Source organism: Pleurodeles waltl, chromosome 1_2 (genome assembly GCF_031143425.1).
Source record: "Pleurodeles waltl isolate 20211129_DDA chromosome 1_2, aPleWal1.hap1.20221129, whole genome shotgun sequence".
Lineage (NCBI taxonomy): Eukaryota > Metazoa > Chordata > Amphibia > Caudata > Salamandridae > Pleurodeles > Pleurodeles waltl.
Genome location: NC_090437.1, coordinates 1,153,415,311 through 1,153,434,846, shown reverse-complemented (window position 1 = coordinate 1,153,434,846; position 19,536 = coordinate 1,153,415,311). Strand labels below are relative to the sequence as shown.

Below are 19,536 nucleotides of genomic sequence, written 5' to 3'. Positions count from 1 at the left end.
AAATACACAGTGTATTTATGAAGAATAAACGTATGAAGAAATGAATGTCTGAAATCACCATTATTCCTTTTTGCAATTCCTTTGGAGCATCAATTAGACTGGTGATAATTGATTTGAACAATATAGTTGATGGAAATTAATTATTGAGCTTTGAGTCCGTTTGGCATACAGCGCAACCAAAATCAGTCCCATGTGACAATAGTATAATATTGATAATATTTACCCCCATCCATGGGCGTATTGTATTGTCCTTGTGGTATATACTAAACTTGAGTGCTGACGGTTTTCTGCAAGGAATCTTTCATCCACTGAGCAACAGTGGATGCTATGGAAAAAGACACTTAGGCATAATCAGAAGAATACATTGCTAGGATCCTAGTAGGATCCTTATTGTTAAGTAATATTACTATGGCACATAATAACAGCAATGGGGGTGATATTATAGAATTTGAGAGATTGAAAAAGAAGGCGATCAGAACTGAACTGCATAGCAAACTATTGACAGAGTACCTAAAGGTGGACATAATCCCTATAGGAATATAAATTGAGAATATACCTGTAATCTTCACTGGCAATAAGAAATTCTTTAAAAATTTTAGCTTTATTGGGAATAACTGCTCCCGGCACTGGATGGTGCTAGGGATTGAGACAGCCTTGGAAAAACTTAGTATATTGAGACGTCAGATCACTGAACGCCAGGATAAAATTAAAAATAATACTGCTTTTGAAAATGCTAAAGCCATTCTTGGCAATCTACAAAAAACTACTGTGGAGTTTCATACCATTCAAGTGGGTAAGAAAATAAATAAAATACACCAGGTTTCACAATGAACAGGACTACCTATATCCTGGAGTCAGTTTCTATGATTTTTATAGTAGTCAGTCCTCCTATAATGGTGACTTTCTCTGATTCCTCCATCAGTTCAGACGAACAAGATTTACCAGGTCCAAGTACACAGGACAACTCGCGTCACCCCCTCACAAAGTGATACAAATACACCTGGAGAGCAGATAACTTACAGACTGAGTGGGTGTGGCAGGGGTCATGGCAGGGGCAAGCGTGCTGCAATTACCAACCAGGGGAGAAACAAACCAGGAACCAATTTTACAGCTGCTAAAGGCCCCGTCGACATCTACATTTTCCATCATTAACATTTGGGAATACAGCCTCTCCCCACTTGAGACAGTGTTAAATCAAGGGCTGGGTTTTGTTGCGACAGGTCATTCTTACTGTTTTGTTTTGCCTTAGAGGTGAACTGTTTATATTCTTCAGAACTATTAGACTCTAATATTTTTTATGAGACTGACCAGAGGTACAACAGACAGAAACAAAGGATTTTCAGCAATCTTCTTAGTTCGATCCCCCTGCACATATGATGAGTGCTGGAATCACTGCATTTGAGAATCTGGTTATCAAACAAGTTAACCAGTTGGAAAAGAAAAAGAGTCTTATTCTCTGCAATATCACTAAGGAGGAGGGAGGGACTTTGACAGACCTGCCTAACAATATGGATATAAAAATCAAACCAGTCAATAAAGGTGGTGCTATAGTTATTCAAAGCACCAAGAGTTATGATGAGGAACTTGAAAGACAATTACAAGATCAGAGACACTATCAAAGAATAGCCACAGGCTCCTAAAAAAGATACAGGAAGAAATAAAATTACCTCTGAGGCTCTGGACCAAGGCACAATTCTGGATAAGGAATATGATTATCTGGATAAACCTCCAGGTCAGCCAATTGTTTTTGGGTGTGGTTCGGTCCTAGAACCTCTATGCAAGTTCATTGACCAATACAAACAGGTAGAAGTTCCAAAAACGTAAGCGTATATTAGGGATAGTATGCAATTCATTAATCTGGTCGCTGACTCAGTTAACAACCAAGAGGAGAGTTGGCTAGTAACGGTCGTCATACACGAATATCCTGCAAAAATAAGGCCACAGGGGTGATTGATAGATGTCTGAGACAAAATGGAATCAAAGAGAGTAAAAGAGAATTGATAATTAAGCTGGCTGATGTAGCACTGAATAAGAATTATTTTCTTTAAAAAAAAGGCTTTTATATGCAAAAGGTAGTCGCGACGGGGCTAGCTTTGCTCCGGACGCGCTGAATCTCTTTGTAAATGAATTTGAAGAAGAAACAGTGTATCCGTCCAATCCATATCTAAACCTTGCACTGGAGGAGATACATAGACAATGTCTTCTGCATTTGACAAGGTAGTGAGGTTAAACTAAAGAACTTTAACATGTGGCTCAACAATTAAAGTCAGGACCTACATTTCACCATGCAATAAGACAAAAAAGTAAATTAACTTTCTTGACCTGTTAGTTAGGCATTTGGATGGTAAATTATACACTACCCTATATAGGACGCCCACAGATACCAACTCACTTCTGTACAACAGTCACCACCTGAGAGACAATCTACCATACGGACAATTTCTCTATATACGGAGGGGTTGCGCGTATAAGGAAGATTACTTCCAGGAGGCCAATATACTGAAACAGAAATTATTGAAGAAAGGCTATCCCAAGAAAATAATCTCAAGGGCACTAAAAAGAGTGTGTGCTTTCCTTGGAAAGAATTACTGATGGCCAGACGTAGGAATGAGGAACAAAAGAGAGGTAATTACATTCTCTTCCGTCTGCAATGAGGTCAAAAACATTATCTTACATTTGAGCCCATGTTGAATGACATCTGTTCCGAACCCCCACTGTTTGCATTCAAAAGAAATAAAAATATCAAAGACTATGTAGTTAAGGCATACAGGGAACATGAACAAAGAACACAGGCACATTGTGGGGTCTACCTGTGGTTGTGGGTCACTTCAGGTGTGGTAATTATTCAGTTTGTAAATTCAAAGGAGATACAGAAAAATGGAAAATGAATGATAGAACGTTTATCTTAAAATGATTTTCAAATTGAAATACCTGCAATGTAATCAATGTGATTCAGTGTCCTTGCACGCTTGTACACAGGGGTCAAACATCCCAGATGATTCGTCAACAGATTGTGCAGCATAGGGGCAGAATAAGATGTGGGGTTGAAGGGGCCTATTGATAAAACATTTTAAAGAGCATGGCCATTTTGAGAATGACATATACTGGCAAGTCTTGGAAGTTGTTTACATGCCGAAGAGAGGAGGTAACATGACAAATCTACTGAGGATTAAAGAGTGGAAATGGATGGACATTTTGAAAAGCACCTCCTAAAATGGACTTAACGATGTTGATGAAATGAGATGTCTATCAGTTGCACAATTTTGAACATTTTGTAATTGAGTATTGGTAGATGTCCTGCCTGATCACATGAAACCTGACTCTTATGATACAGAGGATGAAACATAGGGCATTTTTTGAGTTTTTAATTTTTACAATGGCAATGATGTATTTCACATTTAATAACTGTGTTTCATACATGTTGAATTTAAACAGTTACCAGTTGTTAAATGATAGCAATACGCAGGACTGCCTATGTTTAAGCATACCATAGGATAGGTTTCAATAATACTCTAGGTAAGCAAGATTAGTACGACCTCCTGAATCTTAGGGTGAATGGGCTCATACTGACCCTTTACACTCTGTGGGGATTCAGTCTGTATAAATGGGGGACTTGCAGCCATTAGGTGCCCTGCACTGCAAGTGGGTATATATTTCCTGTACTATAATTGTAATGCTTCCATTTTTATAAAGGTTTGCATAAGGAGCGATTTATAGTACCTGTGTCTGGAGGTTACTGACATATGCGACATTGGTTTGAGTTGTAAAGTAGCAGGAGCACTTGAATTAATAGTCGTGTGGTTGTAGTTCTAGTAGCTGGCCCCACTTATAGTGAGATACCGTGGGCTTGCGATACCTGCAATATGGCAGCGGTAGGTTGATGGTTTAGTAGCCAGACCACTTGATGTTAGATAATCTAGGTGCATCAGCCGCATCTTCCTAAACGTTACAGTTACAGAGGGATTGTAAAGATCGACGCTGAGGTGATTAGAAGGCCTTGTTGAGCCTGGAAGCATCCTGGTGTGATGGTGCTTCACTCACTGGGCTGTTGCAGTTAAATGAATGAGCCTGGAAACCACACTAAAGGGATATGGTGGAGTAATTAGGAGGATGGTTTGAAGTAAGTATTTCTGGGATGGGCAGGGAAAGTTTGTTTTTTCGACAACTATTTTTAGTCAGTCAATCAATCAATCAATCAATCAATCACTCATTCATTCATTCGGTTCATGTAGAGCAGAAGTTTGTCATCCCAGGGGGGCGCCCCACACGCTGTAGTAGAGCTGCAAGTCTCGTCCCCCTGGCCGTGGTGGTCGAAGAACCAGGCCATGAGTTGTTTTCAGACCACAGTAAGAGAGGAAGCGGTGCGAAGATGGAGGGGAAGGCTGTTCCAGGTCTTCGCATGAGGTGGGAGAAGGACGTCCGCCAGTCTGCGACGGATGCGAGGGACGTATGCCTGAGTGAGGGTGGCTGAGCGGAGCACTCGCGTCAGTCAGTTGAAGGAGAGGCAGGCGGGTCATGTGTTGGGAAGGGCCTTGTATGTGTGGGTGAAGAGTTTGGAGAGGCAGCATGCTGTACAGGGAGCCAGTGGAGAGCCTTTGAGGTGGGGGGTGATCCTGGTACTTCTGGGGAGGCCGAGGACGAGTCTGGCTGAGGTTTTCTGGATGGTCTAGAGGTGGTTGAGAAGTTGTTTCAAGATTATGGCAAATAGAGCGTTGCCCTAGTCAAGGCGACTGATGATAAGGGTCTGGGTGACTTTTCCTGGTGTGGATGGGTATGCAGGGATGAAGTCATTCAATCGTCTGAGGGTGATTTGTATATTCCTCGTTCCTGTCACATTGGTTGTGGTGGAAACCAATGTGACAGCACCATACATAGTAGATGTTTGGTGAGCTAAGTAGAAATGCATGTTACATTTCTCTCTATGGTGTTGGGACTGTCCCGAGGTGAGTAATTATTAGACTTGAGTATGCTTGTTTTTATATTGACTTTTACAATTCCCATAGGTGTGCGTGATAGACAACTGCGTTCTGAGGAAACCTCTTGAGTTATCCGAGGTCGAAACGCTGACTTGTTTTCCCATAAAATCTAAGCTTTGATTCAGGAAAAAAGGTAGAGCCCCCATTTATGGAGTACCCTAGACAGTCACTGCTTGGCATTACCATTGGGAAACCTACAGTTTATTACAGATATGTACAGTTTGGATTTTGTATTTTTGTTTATATGTGAGCACTGTGTCACCTGCACTGTTTAATTCACCCTATCACACCTTAACATTTTGTATCATGGCAAATGTTATAAATTACGACGAATGCATGATGAAACTGATGTCTAAAACCAGCATTATTCCTTTTTGCAATTATTTTTGAGCATCCATAAGACTGTTGACAATTTATTTGAACACTGTAGTTGATGCAAATTAATTATTGAGCACTGAGACCATTTGGCATACAGCTCAACCAAAATCAGTCCCACGTGACAACTGTATAGTATTGAGGACAGTTGTTAGATTGAGCGAGAGGAGCAGACAAAAAGATTAACATTTCTTAAGCTCTTTTTAATCGCTCTTTAGAGCTATTGAGTATTCCTATTTTAGCCTAAAGAGCATTGCTCCAACAGCAGACATGCTCCAGCTGTTTATAAACCCAGTCAAGGTGCCGAAGGCTTGAAGCATTGAGGGAGTGACACTTTAAGGGTGATTATTCATTAAAAGCTTAAGTAAAGAGGTTGCTGTTCACTTGAACTAATCTGAAGAACAGCTGTTATGCTACTGGTACTGATTTTAGACTGGTTCAATTTGTGTGCTTATGTTTGCTTTTGTCTAATGTAGGACTGCATGGAAAGGATAACAGTATAATGATAAGATCAAGTGATGGATAAAGACCTCAAATCTGTAACTGATTCATTAAATTAAAAATTCAGATGAAGACAGTGGCCTGCACTCTGGGAACTTCCCATCACCAGTTATTGCAAGCCTAGAGCAGTACATGGTTCAGTTATCTTACTAAAAGTGTGAAAAGTAGCTAATGCTCCTCAGATACTAAAATCACCCATGGTTAATAATGTAAGTGTCAGAGGTGCAATAAGACTGGAAAATTACGTTTCAAACTGCACCAGGTCAACAAACTAAATTTACAGAATATGTAGTAATGGCATTAAGTTAATCACTGAAAGTTAGATATTCTGCATTATTGTGCCCATAGGTTCTTTTTTGGAGAACTTTGTGGACCCTCCCAATGTATTATTGTTACCCCAGCCACTGTCTGTCCACTGCAGTCAACACAGGAAATTATATAAGTTAGAAGAACTACTAGAAGCATTGGGTAGTGGTGTCTTTTTTAACCAGGATTCAGTTAGAAACAATAAATCCCATAAATTCCCAGCAAAAATACATTTGGAAAACTAATCATGGTTCTTCGCCAAAAATCTCATGTTAATCAAAGCCACTTGTTGCCTAGGTATAAATGGGGAAGAATTGGTTGTATCAGCTCAACATAATGAGTTAGAACCACAAAGTGTGTAATAGAATTCTTTGTGTGGTAAAAGCAAACTGTTGCTTACCAAAATAACATATATTAGTTGAAGAGATTGGATCAACGATCTGGCCTTGGCCACATTTTAGGTTGTGGATGGATGCAGATCGGCCTGCCTTTGGCATACCACTGGCAAGCCCACTGTGTTGTTGAACCACCATCCACCTTAAATATCAATCACGTGTGCTTCTACACCTGTTCCTTGCAGTGAGAAAGACTGGACGTGCAAACAAGAACTAGTCAGGGACCCAGTATGGTCACCACTCAACTGGGGTCAGATGATGCATGGAGGTATAACGTATAACTACTCAAGCTACACACATCCGAGAAGAGTGACCACACAACCAATTAGGAGGCATGCCCACAGGTCAACAAACATCACAGAGAGTCAGAAGCAAGTGCCCTCGCTCACCAATTGGTGACATGCTTCATCACTGGGCAATGCTTCTCGTCAGGCCGGCACTGCAATGCCTAATAAGCACCAGAGGGGCTCTTTGTCAGAGATCTTTTGATCAAGATTGCCAGGGTGAGTGCAGAGTGAAAAGGACTAGAAGGAGTGCAATTAAAATTGACTATAGGCTCTGGACTGGACTATTTTAATAAGGACAAACAGCTGGGGACCTATGTTAAGATTAAAACCATTGGGGAAAATATATGGTATAAAGTTCAAATGTTCCTCGGTAAAGTGGAAAAGAAAGGAAAAGATTAAGGGCTCTCCAACTAATAACTCTTAGAGACGGGAAACTCAAACCTGTGCAAGAGCCATAATCTACACTACAGGAATCACGGTCAACATGTTTCTCGCTCTACCAGTCCCTACGGATCTGGTGGCGATTCTTCAGGACCTAAGAAACCTAGTCTTTACTAAGAAGGTGGAAGTGCTCAAGTATATAGTTTATGTCTGACTAATAAATTGAAAATTAGTTACCCTTGATGGTGATGACCTGAAAAGATGAAAACATGAAACATGAACATTTCAGAAAAATGTGGACAAACCTTGTTTATTGACAAATGGTGTCCACATGCACATATATTGGTGAAGTAGTGAGACCAAACTCCTCTCAACAACACGTGGTGAGTGGAAGAGCAGTGAAAAAAACGAGGCAAAGTAAGTGTTATGCTGAGGCATTTTGAGCATACTCTTACGCTCCTACTTGCAGGAACGGGCCCCTTGGGAATACATGGATGCTACTACTCCCCTGCAGCCAAATGTCTAAGAGGATAAATCATCCATAGAGGCTCCATTCAGTGATGTAAAAGGAGTCATGCTCAAAGTCAACGTATCCTTGGGAAATTCAAACTCTATTCATATTGAGAGATGGGCGAGTCTTGCGAGATATGCAGGGAGACTGCTCTATTACCTAGCAGGGATGCAGGGCCCATGTTGAGCATAGTCTCAGGCCTGCTGGCAAAGAACATCAGTGACAGGCAGCAGCATCACAGATGTCTCTACAACAGTATTGCGTTTACTGGTTTCCATAATAAAGATCCCTTGTTGAGGTTGAGAACAAACACCCAAAGAGTAATTCCGTCGAATGTGTTTGCCCATTCTGTTTTTTTGATAGCAGTTGACACGCTAATGCAGATTATCAGACTGATTCATTTTACGCTGAAAGATATTTTAATAACATTGCCCGAGTTCTGTAAATTGGATCCTGCGTTTCATTCCAAACATTAGTTTTGGGGATACGTAAATACTGCACATGTTTTAGTCCAATTTTGACATGCTCCAATTGTCCACATTATGTCAAAACCGAAGTACTAATCAGTATTAATCATTTGAGCCATTTAGCTATTGCCTGAGAATGCCTACAAATGCAGGACTGGAAGCCTGCGATGGACAGCACACATACAATCCCTGCATTTGCATTAACCTTATTGTTGTCTTTTTTTTTAATGTGACCCAAGTTCCGCGGACCCGTGGTCTGTAAAGTGCTTTGAGATCTCGACAAGAGGTAGGAAGCGATTCTGAACTGTAGCAATATAATGCAAAAAATCAGGAGAATCCCTGGACCACTGCCGTTCTTCACAAGGTCAAAGCTACTATTCACAAGGTGGAAGCTGCTGCAGGAGAGCAGTTTTAATTTTACGAATTGGTTAATATTCCACCTCAGTTGTTGGCAACCTATCACTAGATTGTGACCACAATTCAATGATGCAAATCGCTGTGACTCACAATGAGAAAGTGGATATTCCTCTCATGCCCTCTCCTCTCTGTGATCTGGAATGAGTCAAAAAAGACACTGAAAGTCGAAAAACATTTTCTGACTCCCAAATTACATTTAATAGATTGCAACTTGTGCTTCTGTGATTGCAGAGTGTAATTTTGTAAACTACTGCATTAGAAAGAGCTCAATGAACAAAGCACTTTTGCTGTCTTATCATAACACAATTCACCTCCCTGCAACCAAGAGTCCAAAATAAATAGTTTGCTCATCACTCATCGAGACATATGGTAATAGACACCATAATTGCTTTGCTGTGTACTTTCGTAAGATATGTCTGGCATCCCAGCCCCTAATGAAAACATAATGCTGTGGATTATGTAATTCAGAAGATATCCTGTCTCATGATTTGCATTACTTGTGCCACCACAGATGTCTCACTGCCTCGCTAGCTTTCAGTTGTCAGTCTCTTCCAATTTATGTGAAGCAGAACTTCACACGTTCAGCGCTGGCCCACCAGCATTACATATATGCAGCAAACACTTGCAATATCTTCCTAAGGACCCTCATTTACCATGAAGTATTGAAGTGGGTCCTCCAGCGTCACCAAAATTCTTTTAACCATAAATTGACTTCTAATTACCAATCTTTCACTGTACTTTATCATTTAAATGCGGAAGTACACATTCACAAAAAGGTATGAGTTGTATGTGTTGCTCGTGAATTATACTACTTACGGATTTTGACAATAATCTATTTTATTCTTAGCCCTCCTCCTCAAATTTCTGCCTTTCACCCTTCAGTCTCGGAGTTACAACCTTTAAATCGTCATCTGCCTCACAATTCCAAACTTGGTCTTACTCTTACATTTGTTAAATGTTATATTTTCCTCCTTCATGTATATCATTAATTTGGAGCTCCAGTTTCTCTGCAAATACTTTCGTTTTGCAACATTTTTTGTGTTCTCCAAGTATTTTTCAAATATTCAATGCCTCTGTTTTTATTTCTTTTACCAAATCATTACAACACCAATTATAATAATAATTCTATTATAATTTTTTTTATTTATTTACCACAAAATAGCACACTTCTGCCATTTCTACACTATAAATAACATATGCCAATATTAATCAATTTCTAGTACTCAATTTACTCATCTCTGAAGGATAGAAGGCCTTCTCGGGATTCAAATTGATGAACCCCAGATAATTGCATTTGAAAGAGATAAAAATAAGCGCACTGAACCACCATCCCCCTACAAAATAGATTTTTTAAATATTTTTTTCTTGTTGTCTTGTTTTCAAGTGAATTCGACAAGCAAGGGATGAACTTTTGGGCAATTTGCATTGTGTTTGTATTATAGCATAAGCTGCACTTATCTACTTATATTGTTAAGTGAAAATCTTTTACAGTTTGGCGGTTATCTGCACATCAGGGTGGGAGAGGGTATTATGTCTGCCACCCTGGTGGACAGAAGACTCCCATTTGTAAAGACCATCGCCGGCGCAGGTGATCTTTGTCATTTCACAGCGCTTCTTTTGAAGGCACTGCAAGTTTGGTGCCTGCTCCTGTTTTCAGGCGATCACAAACTTTTTTGCTTTTCAAAAATTGGAATACAAAAAACACAATGAACCCCACCACACTCTTTGTGTTTTCTGAAGAGGATTGTTCTATTTTTCCCGTTTGAGACTGCAAGGATTTTCATGATGGTGCAGGAAAAGGAACACAGATATATCAATCCATCTGCTGTAAATAATTTGGCCACTCCGATGTCCTTACTCTGAAGCTTTCTGAGAGCTGGAGCCAGGACACCATCGCTGATTCTAAATAGCATGAGCGCCTGTTGTTTGGCAGACAGGGTACTCCACCAGGTATGTGGCTGAGTACCCTGTCGGACAAACTCTAAAATGGTTCCTTAGTTGTTTAATGGTAACAACTTTAAAGTACATGAAAATGATGAGGGATTGCTATCTTTCTAGGTTTACTCATGCATGAAAATATTACTACTCACCACATGATGAACAGCTGTAGGGTCTCTCCCCCTTGTGTCTGATCCCATGCTTTAATAACTTTTGATGCATATTGAAGGATTTTCCACATTCATCACAAACAAACACTTTATCAGTTGTATGAGTCTTTTTATGTTCCGTTAAATTGCTGAAATTACTAAATCCTAAAAGAAGATATCACATATTAGTCTCTCATGAATACACTGTGCCAATTTCTTTAGCAACCACACAGCTAAGAGACATGAGATCATGAAATATATTATGGTAGAGCTGAAGCTCAACAGATACTTCCAGTAATTCTACTGCCTGTTTGATACTTAGTTATGTTAGCCAAAATGTAGTATTTAGTCACTTCTTCCACATTACAGCACTTATACTACAAAGTTGAGTTAGTCTCTGAAACAAAAGTCATACACTTAGCCCACTTCGTTTTAACAAACATTTTAGCACGTCAATCATAAAATGCTTCACATAAGTAAGATGAACTATAAGTGCATTAAAGAGAAATATGTATTGAATTATGCAGTTACAAATACCCAGTCACCACTCTGAAACATTCAATGGCAATGTCAATAGGTATTTCCCTTAAAAGGAGAGTGCAGAGCTATTTGCTTTGACAATACTTGTTTGCAATGGCATGAGAAAAAAGCAAAAAAGCAAAAATGGACGCCAATGTGCAATGAAACATAATAATGCATGAGAGGCCATCTTGGAAGGTTTTCACTGATAAAGATAAACCATTCCAAGATGGCTGCTGATGCGTGCAAAGGGGTTGTGATGCAACAACGGCCATGTGCAGTTCAGTTCAGGTGTTTCTGTATAGCGCAGGGCCTCCCAGAGCCAAGACAGACACACCCACTGGTTCCTTGACTCATTTAGAGGATCTGACAAAGCTGACACTTAAAAACATTTAATAGATGAGTCTTCAGGAGTTTCCTGAAGGTGGTTTCCGGTTGCTCCAATCTAAGGCTAGTGAGGAGATTATTCCATAACTTGGGAGCCAAATATGAAAGGAGCGTCCCCCACATCTTCACCTTTCTGATCTTAGGTTCTGTCACAAACATTAAACTTCCATATCATACAGGCCTACTAGGAATGTGGGGGATAAGAAGTTGCTGAACAAATAAAGAACCTTTTCCTTGTATTGCCTGATGGACCATGGATAGAGCTTTAAAATAGATCCTTTTTTGCACTGGAAGCCAGTGCATGGTGACTAAGGCTTGGGCGGCTGAATGATATTTCAGGGAGTCTGTGCAGCACCATTTTTGACGAACTGCAGTCGTCTTATGACATACTTGAGGCTTCCCAAAAAGAGGGAGTTATCGTAACCAAGACAAGAGTTGATCAATCCCTGTATGACCACTAACCTCGATGTTAGGAGAAGCCACTGAATGACTTTCCTTAGGGTTCTCAAAAGTCCAAAACACATTGCTGACAATTTCCTGGGTTTGAATTTCCATCGAAAAATTATTGTCCAGCAAAAAACGTAACTTTTCCCTGCCTGGGAGGGTTGTGGGAGTTCTCCAAAGGAATCTGGCCATGTTAGTTTCTCCCACCTAGAGAGGTTGTTACCAACAACCAGCACCTCTGTTTTTCCCTCGTTGAGCTTAAGACTGCAGTCTGACATCCTTTCCCTAACCTGCTTTAGGCATTGATTTAGTTGTAAGGATGCCTGCCCTGTTTCTGGAGTGAGAGCTATAATAAGCTGCATGTCATCAGTATATGACATGAGTGCAAGGTTGTGTGCCTGCACTATCTCTGCCATAGGAAGGACAGATACATTAAAACGTGTGTGACTCAGGGAACAGACCTGTGGAATGCCACAATCAATGGAGTAAGTGGCAGAAAAGAGTGATTCTTCACAGACAGGGAAGCTTCTCTTTTCCAGAAAAGTTGCAAGCCAAATGTGGGAGGAGCCTATAATTCCAGCTTCCTTCATCCTTTGAATGAGAGTAGGGTGTGATACAGTGTCAAAAGCTACGCTGAGATCAAGCATAATCATAGCTGCTGAGCCACCTTGGTCCAAAATGGCCAGGAGTTCTGCTGTGGCTTTTAGCAGAGTGGTCTCTGTGCTGCTCCCTTATGTGAAGCCTGTCTGTGAGGGAGCTGGAAAGGTGCTTATTGACATGTTTCTCCAATACTTTACTTACAATGGGAAGTAGGGAGATCAGTATATAATTTTCTATCAGAAGTGGATCCTTCTGATAGAAAGGCTTCTTTAGTAAGGGTTTCACTATGGCATGATTCAATGAAGGAAAAACATTGCCACTGATCAGGGAATTGTTAAGGATGTCTAAGTATTGGTAGGATAGCGTTGCCGCCTTTTATCAAAATGTCTGGTGGAGTTGGATCTAGTGGTGAGCCTGATTTTATAGAAGTTAGACTTCCTTCTGTATCCTCCTTGTTTATACTGGGGAAATTATTTAATTGGGCTGTGGTTATTGAAACTCTAAAAACGGTGGAGCTTTGTACTGTCATTTTTGGCAAAGAGTTTCAAGATATGGATTACTTTATTAATAAAAGCATTTGCAAACAACACAGCGAGTAACAGAAGGAGGGGGCCTGTTGTGCACATTGTTGTCTTCATTAGGCCGTTTTCTATCTGATACAGTTTCTTAAAGGAATTGCTAGCATTTTTAATTTTAGTATTTAATTGGTAAAATTCAGTCTGTCTTATTGCATATTGATATTTTTATTGTTGATTTTCTGTAAATTCCTTTCTTTACATTGTGGTACGATTTCCTCCAGATTCTTTCCTTTTTTTTAGCCTCTTTCTTAAGTTCCATAAACTCGGGAATATACCACAGACCCCAGCCACTAGTCTGCTTGGACTTTTGTGATTTACATGGGACTAAAGGATTCAGAAACACAGTCGGCTTTCAAAGTTTTCCTACATTTCCGTAGAATCTCCCTTTGTGATAGGGCGGAATCATTAAGACTACTCGTCCATTTAACCACATAAAATTTTGACCATACCCATCTAGATTTCAAGGGGAGGGACTGATTCTATGCTCTCCTAGGAATGTCTAGCGAGAAGGGAACTATGTAGTGATCTGACCATAAAACAGAGGATTTATCTTCTGTGGCTAATCCTATAATATTTGTATTCATTTTGATTTTTTTTTTAATTATGAGAAAAAATATTTTAAGGTGAAGCAAGCATGAGCAACAAACCTAAAATGGTTTTTGTGAGAAAGAAAAAGCATTCCAAGATACACCTTGGTGCCTGTGTGAGCATGCATTGCAAACCATTGGGGCCATTTTCATTTTAGCTTTTTAAGATTAAAGACCATTGTAGCATGGTAAATTAACAAATAAAAAAAATAATAAAAAAAACAACACAAAAAACTAAGTACATGCTTGATTAGGTGCAAAGCAAAACAAGCAAGTAGCTCAAGAGCAAAGACCAGCTCTTTATTCCTCACACACAATTGTTGAATTATTCAAATAGTTATTAAAAAAGCAATGTAATGGAGACTGAGGATTCATGGGGAGCAAGTTGAGGGACAGAGAGAGAAGAGAGAGGTAGAGAGAGCGAGAGAAAGAGGAGCGAGAGGGGAAGGAGGGAGAGAAAGAGAGGGTGAAGGAGGAGGAGAGAGACAAAAAGGGAGAGAAGAGTTCGAGAGAGAGAGAAAAAGAGAGTGAGAGAGAGAGAGAGAAAGAAAAAAGAGAGAGAGAGAAAACATGTCTCCCAAGGAATGGTAAAAGCCAAATAGAAAAAAGAAGTTATTGATGTCATCCGTGAAAGGATAAAACTCATGCATCAAAATGATTGAAGGTATGCTCTAGGCATTAGTCAAAAACAAGAATAGGGAGGCGGGCAAACAAATCAGTAGAACTGAGATAAACAAAAAGCTATGCAATCATGAGCAAGGAGCTAATCCAATCCCTGCTCTATATATTACAATATTATAGGTAAGTGGCCATTAACAACATCCAGCTGAAGCTGCTCAACAATACTTAAAAGCTCAATTGGTCACTCAATCCTGTCCCCAGCTTCAACCCTATTAGGTCATTAACCGTTCTGACATATGTCCATGTATAATATGTTGGATTCCAATTGAGGATGAGCCTGAAGGTCACACCTGTAAACAAGTTTGTAAGACGAAAGAAGCATATGGACAACAATGAGATTTTGGCTATAATTTAGAATCTCGTAGAGATTATCAGAGGCATCCTTGTTGTAATGAAGAAGTGATAATTTATGGAAACAAACTGATTACAAAAGCTAGATGAGATGCCCGATTTGGGCTTCTGAATTACATGCAATAGACCTGAGGAAGTAGTATTACGCCATATATTGGCCTGACTCGATATAAAAAAAATTGATTGCAAACAAAATGAAGAGGCTGGACAAGGTCCTAATGTGACTTAATAACTTCATCATATGAAAATGTTGAAAATGATGGATTTTTGACATGTGGATTTTTCCAACAGGCATCGCTGTTGTAAATAATTATATTAAAAGCACATGATACCTAAATTCATCAGGAATGTAAGTTTTTTTTTTATCTCACTGACTCTGCTCAGGTATAAAAATATTTGACTGCATTCTTCTATATTTTTGCGGAAAAAAAATGTGAATAATTTGTTTACCTCCTTTTTCTTCCTCTAGACCGACGTTACTCAAAGTACGGCCCGCGGGCCGCCAGCGGCCCCACGGACCTGCCTTGGCGGCCCGCGAGCCGTACTTTGAGTAACGTGGCTATATAACAACCCAAATGAAATGGTTTGATTTCAGATTTTTAACTTATTTAGAGCATTTTTAAATGTATATTGACCATTTTAGTGAATATTTGAAGTTTTAATAGTGTTGCACTTTGTAATAATTCTTACATTTTATTGTATCTTGTCTCGTCCGTTATTGATTTTCCTCATTGTGATCTTATTTTTCGTTTGTTTTTAATGTGGACCTCCTAGGAGTTCCAAATCATGAAATTAATAAATTAAGCATAACATTAGTTAAGGAACATAGGTGCTGACTGACATTTGTGTCAAGCTGTTGGCGCTGTGTGCAGATGGCGCTGTGTGTGTTACTGGGGTAGGGGTGAGAGCAGATGGCGCTGTGTGTGTGCGCTGTGTGTGTGTTACTGGGGTAGGGGGGTGTGCAGATGGCGCTGTGTGTGTTACTGGGGTAGGGGTGAGAGCAGATGGCGCTGTGTGCAGATGGCACTGTGTGTGTTACTGGGGTAGGGGTGAGTGCTGATGGCGCTGTGTGTGTGCGCTGTGTGTGTGTTACTGGGGTAGGGGTGAGAGCAGATGGCGCTGTGTGCAGATGGCGCTGTGTGTGTTACTGGGGTAGGGGTGAGTGCTGATGGCGCTGTGTGCAGATGGCGCTGTGTGTGTTACTGGGGTAGGGGTGAGAGCAGATGGCGCTGTGTGTGTTACTGGGGTAGGGGTGAGTGCTGATGGCGCTGTGTGCAGATGGCGCTGTGTGTGTTACAATGTTTTGAAAAAGGGGGCGGGTGGTTGTACCCCCTCTAAGCCCCGCCCCCTCTAAGCCCCGCCCTCGCCCCGCTGTCACTTCAGTGCGGCCCTCGGCCGCAAACCATACTGCAATTTTGGCCCCCGAAAAAAAGTTTGTGAGTACCCATGCTCTAGACGAATATATGACTTTTCAGATTGTTGATAAAAATTGCTCTGTTTATGCCGATTTTTTTGTTTACAGTTTAAGCTGTCTGTAGACAAAACCTAAAAAGGACAGCTATAAACTCAAAACACTGTCTTTCGAAAGTCTGTTCTTAGAAATAAATGATACTATCTATCAGAGCAAGTATAAGATTGTGCAGCACAGAAGCCTCCCTCAGGATGTTATTTCTATTTGCTTAGTGGTAATCAAACAAAAAGTGATGGATGGAATGCTTGAATCCCTCGGGGTCGCATCCCAATTGATTGTTCCCCCCCCAATGCCACCTCAGTTTGGACTCAGCCATATGCAAATCATCCTTGACCCTGCTCCAATGGCAACAGTCCAACCCGAACTGCTAGGCCAGGTCCTCTCTAAACTGGAAAACAAGCAATCCATGCCCGGTTTTGCTCTTATTATGGGCTTATCAGCCATGTATAGCTTGATTTCAGTAGCACAGTACCCACGTTTCGACATACCTGTCAAACAAAGGGGATCAAAGCAGAAAGTGATGGATGGAATGCTTCAAACAATCTCATCACTGATGTTGGCTAGGCCGCATCCCAATCCACTGTCTTTCACCCACCATGCCACTTCAGTTTGGACCCAGCCATATGCAAATCAGCCTTGACTCTGTTTCAATTAGAACAGTCCAGCCCGAACTGCAAGGCCAGATCCTCCCTGAACTAGAAATAAGCAACCCAGGACCGGTTTTACCCTTATTATGGACTCATCAGCCAGATACAGCTTGATGTCACTGGCACAGTGAGCACGGGTCCTACACCTTGGCATATCGGTCACACTTAGGAAATCAAAACACAAAGTCATGGATGGAAAGCTTGTATTAATCTCCGTCACTGGTGATTGCCGTGCCGCATCTAAATCCATCATTTTCCGTCCACCATGCCACCTCAGATTGGACCACACCATATGCAAAAATCAGTCTCGACTCTGCTCCAATGGTAGCAATCTAGCCTGAACTGCTAGGCCAGATCCTCCCTGAACTGGAACCCTAGATGGGAAATCCAGTTATACTTGTCTTATGATCCTCATTTTGGATCATAAGCCAAGAATAACTGGATTTCAGAGGCACACTGAGCATGGGATTCTCTTCTGGGCATGCTTGGTGCACCCATATGACAGATCCAAGACCTCAAAGTCAGGGACAGGCCTGACTACGTGTGACAGAAGGGCAAAAATAAAAGTCATGGGGCCACATATACATGCTGTCAGGCAGGGGTACACAACCATATACCAAGAATTGGACATTCCAGCCCCACCAGATGCCGATCGGTAAAATAATCATCTTGATAATCTAATGGTGATAGTCTCATACGTGCAAGACAATCTGAGTGAAAGTTGCTAGCTAAACGAGACACATCTAAATAGGTTTTAAACACCTCTTTTTATTGTCAATGAAAGAACAAGCAAAGAACACCTAAACTTGATGATGTTCTATCATCTACTCAAAAGCTACCAAGAGAATTATCTTTTGAACATTTAATAAATATGAAGAGGATTGTGGAGACCAAGCAAAATGAAATGGAGGAATAGTGAAAGCCTAAATCGGCATTTTGGTTTGCAAGCCCAAATATATTTTGCATGATTCTCTCATGGATTGTAAAATACTGCCATTGAAATGTAATGTGGAAGGGTTATTTATAGCACCAAGTCAGGGCTGGCCTGTGGTGTGTATTTTATTTATAAAATTGGTTTCTAGCTAGAGCTAGGCATCTTAGGTCTTGGTAGGATGGAAGGGTCTCCCTTTTTACAGTGCAAATCCTCTATCAGCTTTAAATGTAAGAAAACCTCAGAGAGAATAAGGAAAAAGAAAAATGGGGATTGCAGGCACTGCAGTCACACATGCATCTGAGAACATTAGGAGCTTTAAGCAGCAATAGGTGTGGCAACTATTTGGTGCTTCAGCTTTACCATACAATTCATTCCAAACAGACCTCCCAAGTGTTTCCTTATGGGCAATTGTGAAGGAGGATTAGTTCACTGGTACAGTAGACTTTATCATTGATGGTGTATGAGGCATCTCTGGAGTCTGAACCAAAATGCCTTATGTTGCAGCCATCAAATATCATGACAACTCAAAGCTGGCATCATATCTAATGCTAAAACTCTGTGATAAAGTTTGTATCTATAAATGTCTATCTTTGTGGACAATATAAGACACCTAATTGCTAAGGCTCCAGGAGTACAAACTACAGCACGATCAGTATAGACTAAACGTTTGTAGTTCCAAAACAGAAATCAGGCGATCAGAACAAAAAAAGAAAAGCAAATGCAAAAAATATGCACCCGTGATTTCCACAAACAAAAGGCACAGCAAATCATTAACATAATGTAAGAAAAGGAGGATAAGAAAAGAATGATAAATGTCTCTATGAGGGGTGAGGCCAGAAATTATGTGGACTGGGACATAACGATTGTTTTACACTTTTTGGTTTTAATTTGTATTAATTGTCTGCATGTATAAGAAATAAAACATAAAAAGAAGAAAACATAAAACATTGGTTTACTTACCTCTGCCACAGGTATCACATAAATGAGGCTTCTCTCCAGTATGGATAACAATGTGACGTTGTACATCTCCAGAAGCTGCAAATCTACAACAAAAAGTGACAAGTTACATAGTGCCAAAGGTGTATGCTTCACCAATACTGGTTAGCATGCTAGCGATGATAAAGCTGTTTTTACAGAATAACTGAAAAATGAAAAAGTATCAACATCATACTAAAATACGTTATCCTGACCATGATCAATACTATTATAATTAATTGCTGAGGGCAAGGTTTGGAAGCATCCAGAACATCATTCAACAAAACAAATCACAATCTCATACAAGCAGTAGGTTTGCCATATAGTTCCCAAATGTACATTGTGCGCTTAACCAAAGCCTGGAGATATGTAACTGTTTCACTTTTCATTTTAATTATCTATGATTGCTGCAAAATAAATAGAAGAGCTCTTTGGAAGCATCCAGAACATCATGCAACAAAAAAAGAAAATCACAATCTTATACAAGCAGTAGGTTTGCCATATAGTTCCCAAATGTACATTGTGCGCTTAACCAAAACCTGGAGATATGTAACTGTTTCACTTTTCATTTTAATTATCTATGATTGCTGCAAAATAAATAGAAGACCTCTTTGGAAACAATGGAACGCATGGCATTTACAAGTAGCATAAGGGAAGAC

The 19,536-nt window shown here is 40.3% G+C and overlaps 1 protein-coding gene across 1 annotated transcript in view; it reads right to left on the bottom strand.

The window, feature by feature from the left end:
* Positions 1-19,536, bottom strand: part of ZBTB49 (zinc finger and BTB domain containing 49) — an 83,566-nt gene that overhangs the window by 15,539 nt on the left and 48,491 nt on the right. Inside the window, exons 6-7 of the mRNA XM_069202878.1 lie at positions 18,863-18,945; positions 10,707-10,868 (exon numbers count right to left, since the gene is read on the bottom strand). Of these exons, the coding sequence (XP_069058979.1) occupies positions 10,707-10,868; positions 18,863-18,945 (245 nt within the window). The remainder of the gene's footprint in view (positions 1-10,706; positions 10,869-18,862; positions 18,946-19,536) is intronic.